The sequence below is a fragment of the Onychomys torridus genome, chromosome 6, assembly GCF_903995425.1.
Source record: "Onychomys torridus chromosome 6, mOncTor1.1, whole genome shotgun sequence".
Lineage (NCBI taxonomy): Eukaryota > Metazoa > Chordata > Mammalia > Rodentia > Cricetidae > Onychomys > Onychomys torridus.
In genome coordinates, this window is record NC_050448.1 from 17,294,997 (window position 1) to 17,317,626 (window position 22,630).

At 42.7% G+C, this 22,630-nt stretch overlaps 1 protein-coding gene across 4 annotated transcripts in view; it reads right to left on the bottom strand.

The window, feature by feature from the left end:
• The window catches only part of Trpc3 (transient receptor potential cation channel subfamily C member 3), a 66,842-nt gene that overhangs the window by 19,695 nt on the left and 24,517 nt on the right, over positions 1–22,630 (bottom strand). For 3 of the 4 annotated variants that reach the window (XM_036190426.1, XM_036190427.1, XM_036190428.1), the window contains exons 3-8: positions 21,349–21,537; positions 12,447–12,611; positions 8,603–8,819; positions 7,743–7,976; positions 4,262–4,526; positions 615–810 (exon numbers count right to left, since the gene is read on the bottom strand). In XM_036190426.1, coding sequence (XP_036046319.1) covers positions 615–810; positions 4,262–4,526; positions 7,743–7,976; positions 8,603–8,819; positions 12,447–12,611; positions 21,349–21,537 — 1,266 coding nt within the window. Of the gene's footprint in view, positions 1–614; positions 811–4,261; positions 4,527–7,742; positions 7,977–8,602; positions 8,820–12,446; positions 12,612–19,966; positions 20,016–21,348; positions 21,538–22,630 lie in introns of those variants that run through there. The other variant, XM_036190429.1, reaches the window with a different exon arrangement.

The window sequence follows — 22,630 nt, forward strand, 5'->3', positions numbered from 1 at the left end:
GGTACTGCACACCTGTAATCCCAGCACCCAGGAACATGAAGCAGATGGAGCACCCTGAGTTTGAGGCCTTGGATGACATAGTTAGGTCCTGGAAGCCTGGCCATAGAGTGAGACACTGTCTTCAAAAACCCAGACAAGCACAGCTGCTTGGTGGAGGTAACACATGGCTAAGCAAAGATACTAAACCCAAAAGAGGAAGACATTTAAAAAGTATGAAGCTGGGCGTTGGTGGAGCACACTTTTAATCCCAGCACTTGGGGAGGCAGAGCCAGGCGGATCTCTGTGAGTTCAAGGCCAGCCTGGTCTACAGAGTGAGATCCAGGATAGGCACCAAGGCTATACACAGAGAAACCCTGTCTTGGAACTCCCCCCCCCCCCCCCCCCGAAAAAAAAAGTATGAAACAATACAGAAGGCTACAGAATCAACAAATCCAGAATCCAAAGCAGAGTGGCTTGCAGGGACTGAACATTTTGCCTAAAGAACACAGTCAACTCAGCTGTCATATCCTCCACCAGGAGCAGTGCTGGGTGGCCTAGGAGTCATAACCCCTCTACAGCCAATATTTCTAGCCAATAGCTTAAAGCTTTTGATACACAGGGCAGGAAACACTTACCTCAATTTCTTGGTATGAGCTGTTAATCATAGCAATTAGCATGTTGAGTAAAACAACCACCATAGTTACATTGTATATTCCATAAAGAACATATCCAATGTTCTCTATAAATTTGTGATCATACTTGAGGACAACAGAAGTCACTTCAGACAGTCCAAATATGGACCAAAACAAAGTCTTGAAACTTTCTTCGACCCTATTGAAAAATTAAACACAGTAATGAAGAGTTTCCAGCATTAAAAAGTAAAAACAAGTCAGTATCTCATGCTACACAGATGTAAAACATTATTATAAAATACTATCATCATAAACTTCTAACAATTGCTTTTTAAAAATATTGCTATTTACTTCATGTGCACTGGTGTTTTGTCTACATGTATGTCTACGCACCACATGCGGGCAGTGCCCGTGGAGGTCAGAAGAGGGCATCAGATACCCCAGAACTGGAGTTACTAAGCATGTGGTTGCTGGGAATTGAACCCAGGTCCTCTGCAGCTAGAGCTCTTAACTATTTCCCTGGCTTAAATAATTCTAATAAAGCTTAAATAAAAATCTTAAAAGTAGATTGTTATGATATATTATTTTTCACTTTCTTTTGAGACAGGATTTCACTACGTGGCCCAGGGTGACTTGAGTGGATCCTCCTGCGTCCAGCTTCTAAGTGGTAGGATTCCAGGCATATGCCACCATGTCCCCATTGCTAGGGTGCTTAGTAGCAAGTATCCCCTGAGGTTCTCAGGAGCTGGTGTCAATGCTCAGCTTCACTCATCAGGAGAAAGCTGAAGTGACGTCACAATACCCATGCTTTCCTTCTGGAAGGATGGAAGTTTGGACGTGGTTTGGAAATTTCAATCAAACTTCCCAGGTTAGGTTTAAAACTAAACATCCACTTCAAAAAAGGGATGTGCAATTCATCATAACTTGCAATGAAGTACTTTGCACCAGCAAACAAACAAACTCAATACCCAGGGAACAGGCTAAAGAGTTTTGGTGCATCCAGATGGTAGAATGCTGTGCAGCCACTGGGGATAACGAAGCAGATTCAATCGTCACACATTTATAACATAAACCTTAGCAAAGATACATTAAGTGAAAAAAATGTAGCAAGTGTGAACTACTTAGTCATGTGAATACAAAATAAAGGGCTTGGAGGCTGGAGAGATGGCTCAGAGGTTAAGAGTACTGGCTTTTCTTCCAGAGGTCCTGAGTTCAATTCCCAGCAACCACATGGTGGCTCACAACCACCTGTAATGAGATCTGTTTCCCTCTTCTGGCCTACAGGGATACATGCAAACAGAACACTGCATACATAATAAATAAATCTTAAAAAAAGGGGGGGCTATATATTTACACTCTTTTTGGGAAAAAAGAAATCTCTGAAAATGTTCAAAAGAAACCATGGCTTCCAAGAATGAAAGACTGTGAACAGACTGAGGGCTGGTGTGAAGGAGAGGCTTTTCATTGTATCATAAACAGCCCCGTTAGGGTTTTTGGCACAAGAACCCACAGTCTCCCCATGTCATCTGTGGGGAATTGGTTCCCAAGGTCCTCATGGGTATCAGTATCTGAGGACATGCAAGGGGCTCCCAAATAAGTGGTATTGTATTTTCACATTACCAGTGTCTCATTTCCGGTATTATGTAAGCCATCTCTTGGTTGCTTACAATAACAAATATAATGCAAAGCTCTGCAAATAATTGTTGTACTACGGTATTTGGGGAATAATGGCAAGAAAAGAATCTGCATGTTCAACACAAACACAATTTTTAAAAGAATAATTGGATCCATAGTTGGTTGCATGTGGGATACAGGTTCTGGAAGCCAGCTTCACTTCCTCCATGAGGGTAATGCTCAGTTGGAAGAGGAGGGAGACAAGAGAAATAGAATGTCCCCGTCCTTCTAGCCAAGCAGTGTGCAGGCCCTGCCCAGCCTAAGCACCAGGGTTCAGCCCTCACATGACTTGTGTCCACTGGCATGTAGCTCATTTTGTCATATGATTTTCAGGTCTGTGGAACAAATAAAGAATCTTCAAACTGTCATACAGGCCAAGGTCATTGTAAAGTACAGGTGGAAAATTGCTTTTATCCCCCCCAGAACATTATTTATGAAAACAGTACTTTAAAACATCGCTAACAAATGCAGTTTAAATAATTTAAAGTTTACTTATGTATTCCTTTAACCACTCAACCAATATCACTGGAACATCTAGTATGCTCTAGAAATGTTGTTAGTCCCTGGGGAGAGAGGCTGGAGAATAAAGAATTCTGTTCCAATAGAGAGAAAGTTGCCTGTCACAAAACATGGTGAGGTTATGGCGTGTGGAGTCAGGAGGTGCAGCACACTTTAGCCTCCGTTTCTGCATTTATGACACCTGTCACCGCACCACCCCACCCCTTCCTCTTTTCCTTTGCAAACTTCCCTGCCTCAACTCCCCACAGCATCCGTGGGCTGGGTATGTGTGGGAAATGAGGGACGTTAGAACAGAAAGGGCAGTGTGGTTCTGAGCTCCTACTGTGGGCAAGAGGCTTTACATAACCAGCCTTATGTAATCCTCACGACAACCTTATTTAAAATCTATCATGCTTATTTTAAAAATGAGGAAAATGACACTGAGAAATGTTCAGTAATTTAACCAAAGGGCGCAGTTAGAAAATAGCAGAACTGTGTTAAAATCCTGGCCTGCCAGACTTCCCAGCCGATATTCTTTCCACTATATTATGTTGCCAGGCCTTCTTCGAAAGAGAAAAGAAAAATGTAATCTATCATATGAACTATTGTGAGGCAGAGAGCCAGGGAATTGTGCAGGGTCCTGTCTATTCACTAATGGAGTCACAGGATTTTTTGTTTTGTCCTTTATTATAATAAAGCTAGCCGCTGGTCTCTTTTTATCTTTAAGGAAAGCCTGATCTACAATAACTATTTAAAAACATAATTTTAAAACAATTCAGATGTCTCCAAGGATATGGCACTGTACATTATCTGCAGAGAATTTACTGTGTAGCTGGCATGCAGCTGTGGCATCATGGGGAACAAAGGGGAGCTGGTGAGAGTTTGTGATATTCTTGCCTGTGACGGTTGCAACACAGGGAGGGCCCCATCCCCATGACAACCAAAGGCCTCTGGCAAAGAGAGACTGTCACAGGCTGGGTAGCTCCATGGTGGGGACCTGACAGTGACGGTGACGACGGAGGCTAATCAAAAAAGGCTTCGGGAGGAGGTGAATCTTCAGGGCAGGAGCTGGGGCTCTCCTCTAAGGAGCTGCCCTTTCGGCCTACTTTATTCCCTGTACTCACTACTGATGAACACACTAACAGAGGGGCTGAAAGAGTAACACAGATCTCAAAATGATGATGCTAAATTTAATGTCTACATAAGACAAGAGATAGCCACTATTAGACATTCGCCACCCAGTTTTCTTAAAATAGCCCTTTTGGTCTGGTATTTTTCCAGATCCTGATCAACGTTTGTGGTGGAATCTCACTAAACTCTCCAAGAGTGGACCAATGGCCTGTATGACCAGCTGCAGATGCTGATTTTATGGATTGTTTTTCTGCTCCTGAGAATGGCTTCATTATGACAGCTGACATCCTTCATTTGCTGGACCTGTTAGAATTTTTTATACCTTTTTAGTATGATGTCTCACTTACGTGGTAAAAGCAGGATTGACTTTGGCCCCAAGGTAGTAAGAATAAAGAATGAACATGCCAATCATGAAAGCCAGAAACACCATAATGAACAGAACCATGAACTTAAATATGTCCTTCACGGTCCTTCCAAGGGAGATCTGCAAGGGCCCAAAGCTCTCGTTTGCAGGGAGGATGTAAGCGATCCGGGAGAAGCTGAGTACCACAGCTATGGCATAGAGGCCTTCAGATATGATCTGAGGGTCAGAAGGGAGCCATTTATCTCTAGCTAGAAAAGGAGAGAGAGAGAGAGAGAGAGAGAGAGAGAGAGAGAGAGATTAAAATTGGAGTTTTTAATTTATTCCTAACTATGCAAAGCAAATACTGCAAACAGATCTATTATAAAGACAAGTGGTTCCTGCTTCAGATGAAACAATGGCAATTTTATTAACTGTCCAGATACTATTTTCTTTTCTTTTCTTTTTTTTTTTTTGGAGCTGAGGATCGAACCCAGGGCCTTGTGCTTGCTAGGCAAGTGCTCTACCACTGAGCTAAATCCCCAACCCCAGGTACTATTTTTATGTTAAACTAGAAACAACATCTTTATTTCAATGGATGAAACCCTATTATGAAGACACCAAGATGCCTCACATAGCACAGAAACAGAAGAAAATACAAAATTCAATGTTTCACGGACACAGACTATGTGCTGCACAAGCAACCACTGATATTCACTTTCCCCTTAGTTATCCGTCTTACTTACTGGTTGTTTTCTCATGCCATAGGCAAAACCTCAGTGAAACTTATTTTGAAAATCACTTCATCTATCAATTATCCTAAGTAAAATGTCCAACAGCAAGGAGGGAGAGTATTACCAAATCACAGTGTTGCTGCCCTGTGAGAGCTGAGCCACGTGGCAGGCTCCCAGGAGGTGTAAATATGTTAGAGGCAGACCCCAAGTGAGGACCCCAATACTATACAGCAGATCCGGTTCCCTGGCAGGCCAATGAAATACTATATGGTTAATTCTGTGCAAACTGAGTCATCTCCAAAAGAATGGAGCACTGTAGACATTTGCAACAGTGAGCTGAATGTCTGTCAAATGATTGCTATGTATTAGACACTGCCTCCAGTGACCCAGTGTTACTTCTCCTTTTATAAAGACAAGACTTAAAAACATACATAAAGGAAGTAGGAAAGCCTGGTTTAATAAATTCCCCTCCAGCCAACAGTTACTAAAAACATATGAATAAATTTGAATACACAGTTTATGGAAACAATCAAAATAACATGCCACATAAAACAAGATTTCAATCCTTTAATGATAAATGGTGTCCATTTTGCTCCTTTGAGCCAGTGTCCTTAGTACATTGTTGTAGAATATTATTTTAAGGTGTGTTACTTTTGTTTATGCTGTGGAACATTTGTTTAATGATGCAAGGATGTGTTGCATTCTTTTATGTTGCATCTGTTTAACTCTGTGAAGCTGTGTTACTGTGCCTGTGTAAGACACCTGATGGTCTAATAAAGAGCTGAATGGTCAATAGCGAGGCAGGAGAAAGGCCAGGCGGAGCTGGCAGGCAGAGAGGATAAATGGAAGGAGAGATCTGGGAGGAGGACATCAGGGGCCAGCCACCCAGCTACAGAGCCAGCTACAGAGCCAGCTACAGAGCCAGCTACACAGCCAGTCACGGAGTCAGAGTGAAAGTAAGATTACAGAAGTAAGAAAAGGAAAAAGCCCGGAGGCAAAAGGTAGACAGGTTAAGTTAAGAAAAGTTGACTAGAAGTAAGCCGAGCTAAGGCTGGGCATTTATAATTAAGAATAAGCCTCCATGTGTGATTTATGTGGGAGGTGGGTGATGTCCCCTCCCCCCAAAAGAGTAAGAACAACCAGTAACAACATTAAAATCTTGCTTGTTTTTTAAAATAATTTAATTATTTTTATTATCTTATGTGCATTGTTGTTTTGCCTGCATACATGTCTGTGTGAGGGTCAGATCTTGGAGTTACAGACAGCTGTAAGCTGCCATGTGGGTGCTGGGATTTGAACCCAGGTCCTCTGGAAGAGCAGTCAGTGCTCCCAACTGCTAGCCATCTCTCTAGCTCCCCTAAAACTCTTGCTTGTTGATGATGACTGATAATGTGTTTCAATTGCATGCACTGTAATATTGTATATTCTAGAGACTTTCTAAGAATGTCAACGTATCTGTTCCTCTCACAGCACTGAGTCCTAGTCACACTTACAGACTCTTCCTCCCAAACAACCACAATGCTTCTAAATTCCGTATTTTAGGCTTTCTTATCTGTAAAAGGAGCGCCAGACAATAATTTATTCTACTTTAATTAATTTATTGTGGTATTTGGGCTAGGCAAGCACTCTAGGACTATGCAATATCCCTATGACATTCTTTAATTAATTTATTATTTTTCATTTCTTCACATGTAGGCTCTCACTAAGTTGCCCTTGCTGACCCTGATCTATGTAGCCCGGCGGCAGGTTTTGAGCCTGTGGTTCTTCTATCTTAGCCTTCTGGGCAGCTGGGATTGTGGGCCCCACTAACATACAACTATAATGAAAATCTGCCTGCCTGCTATAGCTCCATAATACCGGTTTGTGCTGGCAAAGAAGCCATCTGTGCCTTCTACCTGGACGTCCTCAACATGAGAAAGATATAATACCCTGTCCAGTGTCTACTGCTTCCACAGCTGACCTTCTCATTTGTACAAACTTTAGCTCCTACATCCTGCCTCTGCTAAATTTTCATTCATCTTATTCCAGGCCCCTGAGCATCTAGTTTTGCAGATTCTGAAGCTCATGCTCTCCCTACTGCCCACAAACACTCTACACATTTCTCATGCTAAGCATACGGTGGTTGTCTATTAATCTGAGGTTTGGCATTCCATAATTTCAGTGACTGATGATCAGCTGTAGTCTGGATATATCAAACAGCAAATCCCAGAAGCAAACAATGTACGTGTTGGAAGCTGCCCAGCTTGTTAAGCATCCTAACAGTACAGTCTCCACTGGCTCCATCCTATGCCCAGTGTCTCCACAGTGGAGAGGCTGTCTGCCCCTTAGAGCCTGAGTACCAGTGGAGATTACCAGACTGACAGTCTGGACACAGTAGGTGCTGTGGTGAAGAAACTTCTATCTTCCTCAGTAATAACCCTAGAACTCAAAAGTACCGATTCTGGCAATTTTATTACAGTAGACTATTATAATTTTTGTGTCTTATTAGTTACTAATCAATCACTGTCTCTAATATATAAATCAAGCTTTATCACAAGCATATATTTACATGTGATAAAGGACCCAGTATATGTAGGATTTGATTCTACCTGTGGTTTCTGGAATCTTAGAACATCCCAACTCTGATAGGAGAGCTACCATGTCTGATATTTTTGGTTGTGAGCCTAGCCTTTAACAGCAGAGCCATCTCTCCAGCTGTTTCCTTCCGAAATGTCCTTCCTGAAACGTAAAGGGACCCTGCAGCTGACAACTCACCGTAAGTGAAATACTGAACCTCGGGTGGGAGTGTGACTTCGCTCAGATCACTCTCTTGCACGTGGTTGTCCACATACTGCTGAGCTTTTGTTGCCTGCAGGAAGGCTAGGAACCTGGCTGTGAAGGCAGCGATGAAGATGGAGAGCATGCCAAAATCGAGCACATTCCACAACTGCACGATGTACTCCCGAGGTCCTTCCAGCCAGAGCTCCTTACACTCCGACCACATCATCCCTGCACAAGAAACCAGAGGCGTGGATTAGACCGTACAGCTGAGGCTGAGCCGATACTATGTGCACACCCAGGAAAGGTCCTGGTGGAGCTGAGTGGAAAGGAAGCTTCCGCTAAGGACTGACCGACCCCATCCCGTTGGATTTTCAAGAACTGGCCTACTCACTGGGAACAGCAAGGGGCGGGGGCAGAGCACAGAGCACTCTGGGATACAACGCAGTGTACAGGGTGATTCCATTTCTGAGATGGAGAAGAAGTTTTTCCCTCCTACTACTTCAAATTTTTCCTTTAACACAGCCACTCAAAATGAGTTATCTGAAGTGAAGTAACAAACATCCCGAAAATGAGAACACTCCTAAAATCCCTGAAACTAAAGCAATATATAACAAAGTCTCTTTAGCCCCAAGTATTTCAACTAAATAATTAGACCCATGCTAATAATTTAGTGTCGACATAAACCTTTCAGCATTATCTAGTATTGAATCATTCAGTTAGTTTCTTATTTAGCTTACATTTAATGGTTATATATGATGTTCTCATTATATATAGTATAATGGTTTTAGTAGAGAATGGCAATCATTTCAGCAACTACTGTTTTGGATAGAAATCAGGGAACTTAAAAGGCTTACCAAGAACCCAGACCATAATTAGCATTTCTGTCCATGTGAACTGGGTGGTCTTCACCCTGAAGATCTGCTTGGGATAGTCAATAACAGTGATGTTTGGCAGTGTGGTGATACCTTCAAACCTGTCTGAGGCATTGAACACAAGCAGACCCAGAAAGATGATGAAGGAGGCAGCATGTGCCACAAACTTCATGAAAGGGCTTCGGAGAATCTTCCCCAGCTGTAATGAGAGAGAGAGAGAGAGAGAGAGAGAGAGGTGTGAGGGAGGAGGAGGTGGGGGAGGAGGAGGTGGGGGAAGGAGAGATGAGGGAGGGGAGGAGGAAGGGAGGGAGAGATGGGGGAGGGGAGGAGGAAGGGAGGGAGAGGGGGGAAGGGAGGAGGAAGAGGAAGGGAGGAGAAATGGGGGAGAGGGAGGAGGAAGGGAGGGGGAAATGGGAGGGAGAGGGAATTGTGGGTAGGGGGAGATGGGAGGGAGGGTGAGAGGGAGATGCTCTAGAAAATTTGGCTTCTATTCACAACAATCACTATACAGGATAAAAATGAGTAAGTGAAGGAAGTTGGAACACTTTGATTCGGAACAGCTTTTCAGGCTTGTCCAACCTTTGGATAGTTACGAATGTTGCCCAACACGTTTGTAGACATCAAGTCACAATGTCAAAAGGCTGGACTCCCCTGACAGTTATGCATTGTGAAAATTACTCCGTTTTAGGAAGATTTTCCCTCTAAAATTAATTTCTAAATGCCTACTATACTGTAAACCATGCTGTACTGACTGACGCCCTTCTGGAAACTTCAGTATAAGGGATGGCTCTTGCTCTTATTTTTGCATGAAAAACTATTGCAAAGTCCAAGTTCTTAGGCCAGGAAAGGAACCCTGAGTTTATAGACTCACATAGGGCATTAAAAGCTTTCTGAAGAGTAAAATAATTACTACACTGTAAACAAGTTTTAGTTTTCACTTTCAAATAATCCAGAATCATCATACCATACATTATATTTTAAAAGGAAGAAAATATTAGAATCAGGATAAATATCTTATCAATTACTACCTACATAATAGGAAGAAGTAAAATAACTAGAATGTCCAAGTAAGATAGCTTGATCAAAATTAATCTCTGAGTTTTGAAAATGATGCATATAAGAAAGACATTTTCAATGATCAGCTTATAATTATTTGAAAGTGATTCCTTAAAAATATCCTGTGATATACTGCCCTTAAAAGTCTAATGTTCTGCTGGGTGGTGGTGGCACACGCCTTTAATCCCAGCATTTGTGAGGCAGAGCCAGGTGGATCTCAGTGAGTTCAAGGCCAGCCTGGTCTACAGAGATCCAGGACAGGCACCAAAACTACACAGAGAAACCCTGTCTCGAAAAAACAAAAACAAACAAACAAACAAAAAGTCTCATGTTCTAACAGGAAATGAGAAGCAATTCCTCTTGGTCCCAGGGGCATCCACAGTTCAAGGATTATGTACACTGGACATATTTGTTAAGTATGTCCTCTATTCTGCATACTTAGAGCCTGGTTTTTAACTCAGTCTGTGACCTTCAAAACAGATCTGGTTCACATTTGGAAGACTAACTTCAAACAAATGTCCAGAACCTTAATCTGCTATCAACAAATGACCAAAAATGTCAAGTATTTCTGAATTTGAACATGCATGCACACAGACAGTTGTTACATTTCCATACTGAACATAGAAAAAATAAGCAACAATACAATTACACATTGCTGCTTAGACAGCTGCAGAGGATGTGTTTAGCATCACTGCCAAGGCACTTGCAATTCTTGGGAATTGCCAAGTCTGTTTTCCTTAAAGGTTGATCTTTAAAACTTTAAATGAGGGGCTGGAGCAATGCTCAGTGGTTAAGAGCACTGGCTGCTCTTCCAGAGGATCCAGGTTCTACCCCCAGCCTCACATTGGGGTTCACAACCATCTGTAACTCCAGTTCCAGGGGATCCGACTCCCTCTTCTGGCCTCCACTGCCACCAGGCACATAAATGGTGCACAGACATACAAGCAAGCAAAATATGCACATAAAATACAATAATAACAAACAAAACTTTAAATGAGATGAAAATAAAACAGTATACTCATCTTAAAAATGGGTTATATGTGAAGTTTTTTCTTTGTCTTTTTCTTTTACAGTAGTGGAGCCACAGGGGTCATGCACACTAGGCAAATGCTCTAATGCTGAGCCCTGTCCCCAGCCTAGGAACTCCTCACGTCTGTGTGCAGAGGCTGGAGGTCAACATCAAGTGTCGTTCTTCTGGGGCTCTCCACCTTGGTTTTGAACCTAGAGTTTACTAGTTAGCTGGACTGGCTGGCTAGCAAGTCCAGGAATCTTCCACGGCCAGCTCTCCAGCACTGAGACCTCAGACACATGCCATCGTCCCTACATTTGCATATGGATACTAGGGATGGAACTTGGGTACTCATGCCTGCAAGGCAAGTACTTCATCAACTAAGGCACTCCCAGCCTGAGAATTCTCCAGCTCTCTCTTTACACTGTGTAATGAGCACAGCCATGCATGGGCTCCAGGAATGGCTAAGCTCCCACCTTTCTTTTCTCTTGAGGAAGCATCACTACACAGGGAGCTGTTATTTTATAAGAGGTAAAGATGTACACCCCAAGATGCCCACTACAACCCTAACCTGCTCTAATTGACTGAGGTACCTGACGACAGACTCTTGGGTACCACAAATGGGTGATGCATTTCCTCCAGAAAGGGAAATTGTTCGGGTTTTAAGTTTCTGCTCGCTGCAGGCTCTTACATGATTTATGTCCTAGTCCTTAGTGTTTATGTATTTCAAGAATTCTAGAGTAGCCTCTCCATGATACGTAACAAAAAATCCAGCAGTCATCAAACTTGGTCAAAATGACAAACTTTCTACCTTTTATTGTATGGGGCAGCTCAACAAGGAAGTGAGATGGATAAACAACCTCACGCATGCATACACCTGGAGGAGACTGCTGAGCCACTGGGCAATGTTAGACTTACAGGGTCATTTGTAAGTGACCTTGACTCATTTTGCCTGAAAAAGATTCTGATTTAAATAAAACCAGACTTGTGAATATAAACACAAGATTAAAGGACCTGAGGGCAGCTCCTTCCCCAGGGAAGTGCCCCTTATTATCAGAATGCAGATTCTGTTAGCATGATTCCTGTTCTCTTCCACATCTTGGGTAGGGGATTTCTTAACCACAACCAAATTAGCTCTCCTTGGGCAGGTTGAGAGGAGAAAGGTATCAGAATGATCAAAGCAAAGCCAAGCAGTTTAAAGAAACCCGAAAGCCCCCAAGTCCAATTCTACTCACGATGGAACTTTCTGGAAGAACAAAGGACTTGGCCCACTGTGGGCATGACTGAAGGTTAAAAATACCACTGATACCCATGTGCTTAATACTCAGCCCCAGGTGTTTCTAATGGGTTCAGATGAGTGCCCTGAAATTAGTTAGCAATTTTGTGGTCCCGCCGAGTGCAGCCGTCTACTTCCCGTCCCTTCTTCCAGCCAGCCTCGGCCACGCTCTTCTTATTACGCTGTCAGGGGTAACTGCACACATGCTACTTCACTCTGGCCACTTCCTCCTCCCTGTCTGCCACGGGCATTGTACCCTAAAAGCGTTACTATGTCATGTCTGCAAATGTGATCCATTTTGCTAGTACCAACTCCTTTCCAGTTCTATCCTCGAGCTGATCCTCCCACTAAAAAGCAGAATATGTGTTCCACAGTCACTTAAAACGCAGAGCCAACGAGGTGGGAACCTGACCTTTAGTTTTTGCATTTCCCTAACAGAGGTACCCATTACACCAGGTACAGAGGGAAGGCGGAGAGGTTAGTACCCTGCTACAAGGCGCAATCCAATAGCCGATAGCAAGGAATGGAAGGCCCAAGGCCACGACCAACACCACCAGGCACTTGATAGCAATCGTCTGCTCCCGAAGGCCAGAGAGATTCTCATACCAGATCGTCAAAAGCTGTTGTTGGCAGTTGGGGTGAGCCACAAACTGTTAGGAGGAGAGGAGAGACAGGTTAGCATTCCCCTGTGCACAGCGGAGCACCCCAATACATCCCTTTCCAGAACACAGCCAGGAAACCTCCTTTGTCTTCTCTCCACTATTCAACTTGCTTCCTCTTAGGACTAAGGTGGAAACGAGGGAGAAAGTTGATGCTGCCTTTACTCACAGTCCTTTCTGGTCACTGACTCCTCTCTGGCAATGCATGACACTGGCTCTTGTGAAAGTATGCCCCCAACATGCCACTTGTCAGCTTTCTTGCATTCATTTCAAAACGGAAAAGGAAAACGGTTATTTGGCTTATTGTTGACTGAAGTAAGAGAAATGTTACTAAACTTTGGATCACTCCCCAAATACTACACATATGAAAAATACATAAATGACGTGTACTTGAGCCCCTGTGCTGTGGCTGAATATGAAAGGATCTGCAGAGTTGTTACTGAGCCAGCAGATATCATGCAGGGCCCACACTAGCTCCACTCCTAACTAACTGCCAAGCTATCTCCCCAGCTGTCATTTATATATATATATATATTGGTTTTTTGAGACAGGGTTTCTCTGTGTAGCTTTGTGCCTTTCCTGGAACTCACTCGGTAGCCCAGGCTGGCCTCGAACTCACAGAGATCCGCCTGGCTCTGCCTCCTGCCTGCTGGGATTAAAGGCGTGCACCACCACCGCCTGACCGTTTTTTTTTTTTTTAAAGCTTGTAAATTTAATTTCTATACATTTGTATCTTGCCTCTAAAACATTTTTAATTTTCTGACACAAAATTATACTATACCCCAGGCTGACCTAGCAACTGCTTTCTTTGTTAGATGACTTATTGTGAAAACAGCATTGCTGTGGGGCAAATGCTGTGTCTTCAAATTCACATTCTGAACTCCAGCATCCCAATGTGCTGGCCTTAGGAGGCAGGGCTTCAGGGCATGCTTGGGGCCTGGCGACAGAGTACATGAGATGGTGACTTTGGTGCCTATGTATAATAGACACACACACACACACACACACACACACACACACACACACACACACGCTCTGTTTTTGCCACATGTATTACAAAGAGAAGTCAGTAGTTTGCAACTCAATAGGTGGCCCTGGCCCAGAACAGTCCTGCTGCCATCTTGACCTCAGATGTCCTCAGTGCTATAAGAAATGAGTTTCTGTTGCCTATAAATCACTCTAATAACAGTGCCTCCTTATAGCACCCAAACTGCCCAAGAAATTCCCAACTAAAGGTTCTTTCTGATTATCTCAGCATTGCTGGTTCCTAAGAGTGCATTAGGTCTTCCTTCCAAACCATTTACTTACTGTCTTCCTCTCTTTCCTCCTCTCCTCTTTCTTTTACGACAGGGTCTCATTCACTGTAAGACCAACTCGTCTTGAGTCTGGGATTCTGCCTCAGACTCTTGAGTACTGAGATGAAAGACATGTGCTACCACACCCTGTAAAGTTTACAGTTTCAAAACTGTCTCACACACTAACATAGTCATTAATGACCCCTTGGGAAATGCTGTAGACATAATCAAAACTGAAGAGTTTAAGGTCTGTGTGTCCCTCAGATTCTGTGAAGAGCCCCAAAGCTCCACTTTATTTCTTTTCTGTTTCATTCCCCCCTCTACAGCTCCTAAATGTCTGTCATATCTGTTCATTCACTTTTCAGAATGCTTTATACTCTTACTATCAGCCAGCTACTACACTGGGCATTTGGCACAAGATAAAAATAAGAGAGTTGAAACAGAAACAGAGGAAGATGGAGGGTGGGAGAAGGGAAGGGAATGGGAGGGTAGGGAAACTGCAGTCATCAGGATGTAAAATAAATATATTTAATAAAAAAATAGAGTCGATATTACTTTAAACCATGAGAAGTCATTTCTTCAGAGCACATGGCAGGGTGTTGCAGAATATTTGTTTAAATGTGCAAAGAAGTGGTGCATTTGTTTAACTATGTAAAGATGTGTGCTGTTTTACCTTACCTAAGGCCCCTGATTGGTCTAATGGAAAGCTGAATGACCAATTGCTAAGGAGGAGGTATAGGTGGAACTTCCTGGCAGAGAGAGTAAGTAGGAGGAGGAATTTAGGCTTGACGAAGAAAGAAAAGGAGATGACAAGGAGACACCAGGAGCCAGCCAGACATGGAGAAAGCAGGAAAGTAGGACATACAGAATGGAAAAAAGGTTAAAAAACCCTGAAGCAAAATGTAGAGGAACAGAAACAGGTTAAATTAAGCTAAAAGAACCAGTGGGACAAGCCTAAGCTAAGGCTAAGCATTCATAATTAATAATAAGTCTCTGTGTCTTTATTTGGGAGCTGGTTGGTACCCCCCCCCAAATTCCAACTACAGCAGGCTGTCAATGAATGCAATGTAAACCATTACAATAAAATTGGACTCCACATCCTCATCAAGACAATAAGTTGGAACAAAACCATCTTAGTGGAAATGTCTCAGTACCTCAAGGCTCCGTGTTTGTGAGACAAGACACTGCATGGATCCAAGTCATAGCCCTCTGGAGACCCCAGCCAGCCAGGCTGAGAGCAAGAAGCTGGACATACCAGGAAAGCCACAGGGTGAGCATAGAGTACCATCAGTCAGATTATGTTTGTGGAGGCAAGCATGTACTTTTCTGAGGCAACCCAGAGGTTTCTATAAGGTATAAAGTATCCACATGACTAAGAGACAAATGCTCTGTGTCCATTTGGGTGGATGAACTCACTTCCCTCTAGGGGGTATCTGCTTGCTATGGCTTGAAAGCATCTCTTTTAAAATCCTGGTGTTGTCATGTGATATTCTGAAGAGATGAGAGAGGTAAAGGCTAGAGGAGGTGGTGAGAGCCCCCGCCTCATACTGTTAGTCTGTAGTTTCAGCTAGTTAGGAGGCTGGAGGCAGAAGGATCACATGAGTCTAGGGGTTCAAGGCTGGTCTGGGTAACTCAGCAAGATCCTGTGCTTACAAACAATAAGCCAACTTAGCGGTGACACAGTCCTTGTTGAAGGATGAAGACCATCATATAAGAGCCACTTGGTCTTTGTCAGATTGCTCTTCCATTCTTCCACCACACGGGGGCACTGTTAGTGCTTCTGGAGGACACAGCCCTGGGCCAGTACCTTCATCTTGGACTTTCCACCCCAGAACAGTGAGAAAACACATCCTGTTTGTAACTCACCTAGCCTCAGTTATTGTCACAGTAGCACAAATGAGCCAAGACCTTGCTTCTCTTAGGGCCTAAACTGTACAAAAACTGTATTATTGCTATTGTGTGTGCATGTGTGTGTGAGCCTGAGGGTGCCATGGAGCTAATGCAAGGGTCAGAAGACAACCTGTGGGTTCTCTTCCATCTCTATGCACGATCTGCAGCGTCTTAGGGTTTCTATTGCTGTGAGAAAAACCATAACCAAAAGCAACTTACAACTCTCCAATCACCCTCTGGCACAGAGGGAAGTCAGGGCAGGAACCAAAGGCAGGAACCTGGAGGCAGGAGCTGAAGCAGAAGCCATGGAGGAGTGCTGCTTACTGGCTTGCTGCTCCCTGGCTTGCTTAGTTCACTTATTATTATTATTATTATTATTATTATTATTATTATTATTAATTTTTTAAATATTACCTAGGAACATCCTCCTAGGGGTGCCATTGCCCATAATGGACTGGGCCCTCCCACATCCCCACAGACTTGCCTATCGTTAATCTGATGGTGGCATTTTCTCAACTGAGGTTCTTCCCAGATAACCCTAGCACAGGGGCTTGACTTCAGGTTGCCACACTTTCCCGGCAAGCACCTTTCCTCACTAAGCCATCCCAGCCTGCTTTTGTTTGTTCTGATTTTGAGACAGATTCTTACTCTGTAGCCCAAGCTTGCCTAGAGCAGAAAGCAATCCTCCTGCCTCAGCCTCCCTCTCATGCTGGGATTATAGGTCTGAGCCACTCCCAACACTTGAGGACAGAAATAATGCTTTGGTTTTGGACTTTTCCCTCCCATTCCTCCAACAGGGCCATCCAAATCTGAGGATGTGCATTAGGACACTGATGACCCTTTCTACATAGCATATGGGAGACTCTCCACGCTGACCCTCGTGGCTTGCACCACATGCTGCCAGCACGTACTGTATGTTAAACCCTAGCATTTTACCGTTATAAAATTCACCTTAACTGGCCTGTTTCCCACAAGTAGGAACACATCTTGTGCTCTTCTTGGGATATATAATATCATAGCTGTTGAATCTGTTTAAAATCCATACAAATAGATTTTCCTCAACAATTTTAAACTCCTAATACAAATACATAATGCACATCTTAAAAAAAATCAAACCAATACAATATTAGCAAGTGAAAGCAAAGCCCCCTAATCCATCAGGAGATGTGTTTTTTTTTTCTTCTTCTTCTTCTTTTCAACAAGTTCAAAATAGGGCAGTGACTTTTATCTCTTAAACCACTCTATTTATTTCCTGGAAAAATATCATTATGATAGCACACTGTCATAGCTGGCTGCATCAGATTTGTATATTGTTTTCCAACTTCAGTGGACCAGCAAATTGAAGTCATTACAAAAATAATACCCTGATTTGAGGTTTTCTGATTCGAAGAGAAAGTACTTGACACATAACATTTCAATTTTTCAACATAACAAAACTATCACAGCATTACAGAACACACACACACACACACACACACACAGAGAGAGAGAGAGAGAGAGAGAGAGAGACAGAGACAGAGACAGAGACAGAGACAGAGACAGAGAGAGAGATGACTAATAGGATGTAAGATGAACCATCAACCAGGGCAGGAGATGGAAAACAATGGAATAAGCTTATACTTAAAATGATTGTGTTATACTATCTTTTTTAACTGTCCTCAAGCGGATACTGCTGAACAAAACCCTTGGGGAGTTTGCTCTTGTTTTAAGGACATTGTTACGTTAGTCATGTGTACAGCCCCCATACTCCCTCTGCACCACTCGGGGCTGAGGCCTCTCACATCTTCTGCAGAGAAAGCGCAGATAACTGAATGTATTGCTGCAGGTCTAATTTTTAGATTACTCTTCTGTTAAGGATGAAATTGGAGCACTGGGGGGGAACTCCGGAAATTATTTTTCTCCAGAGCCTCGTTTTACAGACTAAATAGCCTACCATATCCTGTCAACAAATTTTCTATAATAAAAGTTGCTCACCATGGCGTAGGTATAGATGGAGGTGTGTGTGTGTGTGGGGGGGGGGAGCCCTGATTTCATAGAACAGTAGAGAGGTATGACCAGAATTAGAAGTCAAAGGAGCATCCTCTCCAAGGCAGAGGAGACACAACTTCTGATTTCATCAACACCACCAAGTACTGAAACTATTCTTTGAGTGCAGGAAAATAGGTTTCTACATTAGCATTTATTTATTTTGAGAGAGGTTGAAACAGGTTTCAATAGGGACCCCAGGCTAGCCTGGGCCTAGTGATCCTCCTATGTCAGCCTCGTGAATACTAGCATTACAGGCATGTGCCACCACACCTACCTGATATGTTTATTACCACAGGGTTTGAAATTTTTATTTATTTTTTGTTAAAAACATTTTAGATTTATATATTTTATGTGTATGAGTGTTTTGCCTGCATGTATGTATGTGCACCATGTGCATGCCAATGAATGGTTGTGAGCCATCATGTAGGTGCTGAGAACTGAACCCAGGTCCTCTGCAAGCACAACAAATTCCCTTAACCACTGAGGAATCTCTCTAGACCCCTTTCTTTCAGATTTTGTTCGTGATCTTTCTAGTGTACAGAAGTTCCAAACTATATGTTGTCAAGTTGTCTGTAATTTTGTTAAGACTTATTTTAAAATAATTTTTAAAAATTGTATGTGTAGCCAGGCAGTAGTGGCACACACCTTTAATCCCAGCACTCAGGAGGCAGAGCCAGGTAGATCTCTGTGAGTTTGAGGCCAGCCTTGTCTAGAGAGCACGAGATCCAGGACAGGCACTAAAACTACATGGAGAAACCCTTTCTTGAAAAACAGACAACAAAAAAATTGTATGTGTATAGGTGTTTTACTTGCATGTATATATATCACATGTGTGCCTAGTATCCACAGTGACCAGAGGAGGGTGTTGGATCCCCTAAAACTGGAGTTATGAGCAACCATGTCAACAATGGGAACCAAACTTGGGTCCTTTGCAAGAGCAGCGGGTGCTTTTAACCTCTGAGTCATCTCTCTAGAGATTCCTAATATTATTATATCAAAAAGTTCCTTCCTAACAAACACTAAATTCATAGTCACACATGTTCATTGGTAACAAATTTATTGCTGACGATACCACATACATTGTAACCTATACATCAACTTGTTTAAAATGAAGTAAGGCATTCACTCTGCAAGGTGGTGGGTTGGCTAACAGATGCACCTTTGTAGATGAGCTGTTTCTGCTAATATGACATTTTCCATGGAATGATAAAAAGCCTGTGACAACTGAAATCAATTCTCTCCTCTCAGGTGCCAAATAGAAGAGATTCATATTGCAAGACCCATAACTTTGTCTGGACACTTTTCTAAAAATGTCTTGCCATCAATATTATTCAAAATCATCTTCCCCCCAACATAAGCAAAACTTCCCAGGAAGAACACTCCAAGGAGGCATTTAATTATCTTAGAACTGATCTGTTCCCTAAAAGTTGTTTTCTTTCAATTTCTAGTGAAAATAAATCTTCACATCATTAATGACTGACCCAAATCCCATGGATATGACACATAAAAGTTCTCTGTGTTATGGTGGAGGTATGTGTACATATGTGAATGAACGTGTGTGTTTGTGTGTGTGTGTGTGTGTGTGTGTGTGTGTGTGTGTGTACAAGTGTGTCTGAGCACACATCCTCACACCTAGAAGGTGTGGGAGAGAGAGGTTTCTCCACCCTTGCTTTGTGTTATAATATAAATGCTGGCTTAGGTTCCATCGGCCTGAGGTGAATGGCAGGCTTGAGTTGCAAGAGGCCTTAGGACAACCAGGCAAGGACTCAGAGTCCCCCTCCTGATAGTGCCAGCCCTGGCCACTCACAGCAGATGGGCCCCAAGTACTCCCTTATCAGGGAGTCCTGGGCTTGGATCCAGGAGAAGTTTCACATTGCTTTGCCTTTCCTAGTGAGTCTGAGGAATCTTTGCTAACTTCTTTCCTGATAAATCAGTTCAATACCAAGGACTGGACTTAGAACAAGGAACATGATAAGAGCTATCCTTCTGCATAAGAGCTATCCTTCTGACATGAAATTTTGTAACAGAAATGCTGTAAGCTAATATTTAGGGAGCTGTCATAAAATAGTCTTTGTAATAGTTACATGCATTATCTCACATAATCTTCAAACAACTGTTATTTTCCCACTTTACCCAAGAGTAGACCACAGGTGATGTCCATGGCCAGTCAAGAGCCCACATTGACATCCAGACTTGACTCTGGCAGCTTGGATCTACTTCCTGTCCTTGTAAGCATGAGAACACACCAAAGGAAGAAGAGAAGACAGAGCTGTTCACTGATGACCAGATCGTACTCTAGATACACCCCTCACATAGCTGCTGCCTGGTCAGCATCTATCTTTCATTTATTTTAAATCTCTCTCTCTCTCTCTCTCTCTCTCTCTCTCTCTCTCTCTCTCTCTCTCCCTCTCTCTTTGTGTGTATGTGTGTGTGTGTGTGTGTCTGTGTGTGTGTGTGTGTCTGTGTGTGTCTGTGTGTCTGTGTGTGTGTGTGTCTGTGTGTGTGTGTGTAGGTAGGTAGGAGGTTGTTGTCCAGCATTGGATCCCCTGGGGCTGGAGTTACAAGTAGTTGTGAGGCACTCCACATGGGTCCTCTGGAAGAGCAGTAAGTGTTTCTGACCACTAAGCTCTCTCTCCAGCCCCTGTCAACTTCTCTTAAGTACAAAAACCCTTCTCTATTATATAACATACTTAAATTAGCCAATTCCAGAAACTGAGATTTTCACCATATGAGATATTTTAACTACAGTTTTCATGAATTATTTAGTAGCCCAATGCAAATTAGAAAATGAAAACACAAAATAGTATTTTTGTAGTAAACATAATAAAAGTAACTGTAGTCTTTATTTATAGTCCTGGCATGACTACCTCCATATCCATGTTACATCAGATACATCATTTAAGCTTGGCAACCCTCAGTTTCCTTCAGTAGTAAACTCTTATCATCTACCTTACCTGGTTTATAGGGAAATAAATAACAGGCTTATAGTGAGGATCAACATGCGAATGTATGTTATGGTATCTTACAAATGCATACAAGCAGCAGAATTAACACTATTATTTTTGTTGTTGTTGTTTCTAAGACTATGTCTCATGTAGCCCAGGGTGAACCCAGACTTGCTAGGTAGCTGAGGCTGACTTTGAACTTCTTATTCTCCTGTCTCTACTTTCCAAGTGCTGGGATTAGAGATGTGTTCCACCATGCTGTTATTAGGAATCACATTGGAATTGGCAGCTTGCAGAAAGCTTGGTTTATCCTAATCCATATCAATTACACTAAAACTGTAAGAACATAAAAGATAGAATCCTCTTATATGAGGAAACTGAAATGTAGAGAAGGCTTATCCTTGCTATCAAGAAGTCCTGGATTCTATAACGAGTAACAGTTAAGAAGGGTCAGAGTCTCACAAGAGTTAACTTTACCTGATACTTCCTCAGCCCCTCCATCTGTTCTCCAAGTGTTCCTTAGGATTTCAGTGCCACCGATTCATGTCTGTGGATGATCGGCTTACTCACCTTTTTGACTTCATACTTGATGGCAAGTTTGACTCGACTCAGCGAAGCCTTGTGCCTGTGTGTCTCCAGAGGCTCTGCTGATTCCAGATCTCCATTCAGAATGGCTTCCACCTCTTCCGAGTCCCGACACAGGTCCAGCACGCCCACGACAAAGTCTTTGCATTGCATGGAGAGCTTCCTATAGTCATTCTAAAAGAAGAGGTTTGGTGTTGAATGTCAAGAATTTCTCTAATTCATCGGCAAGTACTTGGGGACGGGGGAAGGGTAGTAAATAAAGGTCTCCCTGCCTGGGTAGGGTAGGCAGCCCCTACCTGGATACAAGGCTGCTTAAGGCAGATACCATTGGATTCTCCTGTCTCCACTAAGTAAGTTTCCTTCTGCCCAGCTGTATGAGAGCTCTAAAACTTATATGGACATGATCTTACTTATACGTGGAATCTTAAAAAGAACAGAATGGTGCTTAGCAAGAGGCCAGGAGGTAGAATTGGTCAAAGGCACAGTATGCTAATTTGCTTAATTTAACCATTCAGCATTGTATATTTGTATCAGCACACTATATGGTATACCATAATATGTTCAATTATTATTTATCTATTTCGAATTTTGGCTGGGCTGTAGCTCAGTAGTAGAGCTTGCCTAATATGCATTTGGCTCTGAGATTTTGTAGGGGGTATTTGCTTTTGAGATAGGGTCTCACTATGTAGTTCAGACTGGCCTTAAATTAGAAATTTTCCTGGATCTGCCTACCCAGAACTGTGATATTGGTTGTGTACCATCACACCAGTTTATAAAACTAAAACTTCTCAAAAAAGCTAGGCATGAGAGCTCACAGGAGGAGGATTACCATGAATTTGAGACAAGCTTGGACTATGTAGTGAATTTGAGATCCTGTCTCAAAAAACAAAACAACAAAAAACAAAACAACAAACAAACAAAACAACTCCCCACCCCTGCAAAAAAAAATTAGCTCCAACAAAAATGTGGTATACATACAAGTGACTGGTTTGTCTTAAATAAACAACAGAAGTATGACTGCACATCTTAATGCCACAAACACTCCTGTTGCCTGTGGTGTCTGCAGGGACACCAGGATCCCAGCTCTAGAGAGCAGGGAACTCACTGCTCACAGGACACCAGGGGTTTCTGTCGACGTGTGACAAGTTTGTAAGCTGATTTGGGACACTGAATTTTGTCCTGAGCTTTTTTCCCTTTCTTTCTCTCCCTATTTTCTTCCTCTTTTATACAGGCAATTAACTAGACCCAGGAGGGACCCTTCTGTTAC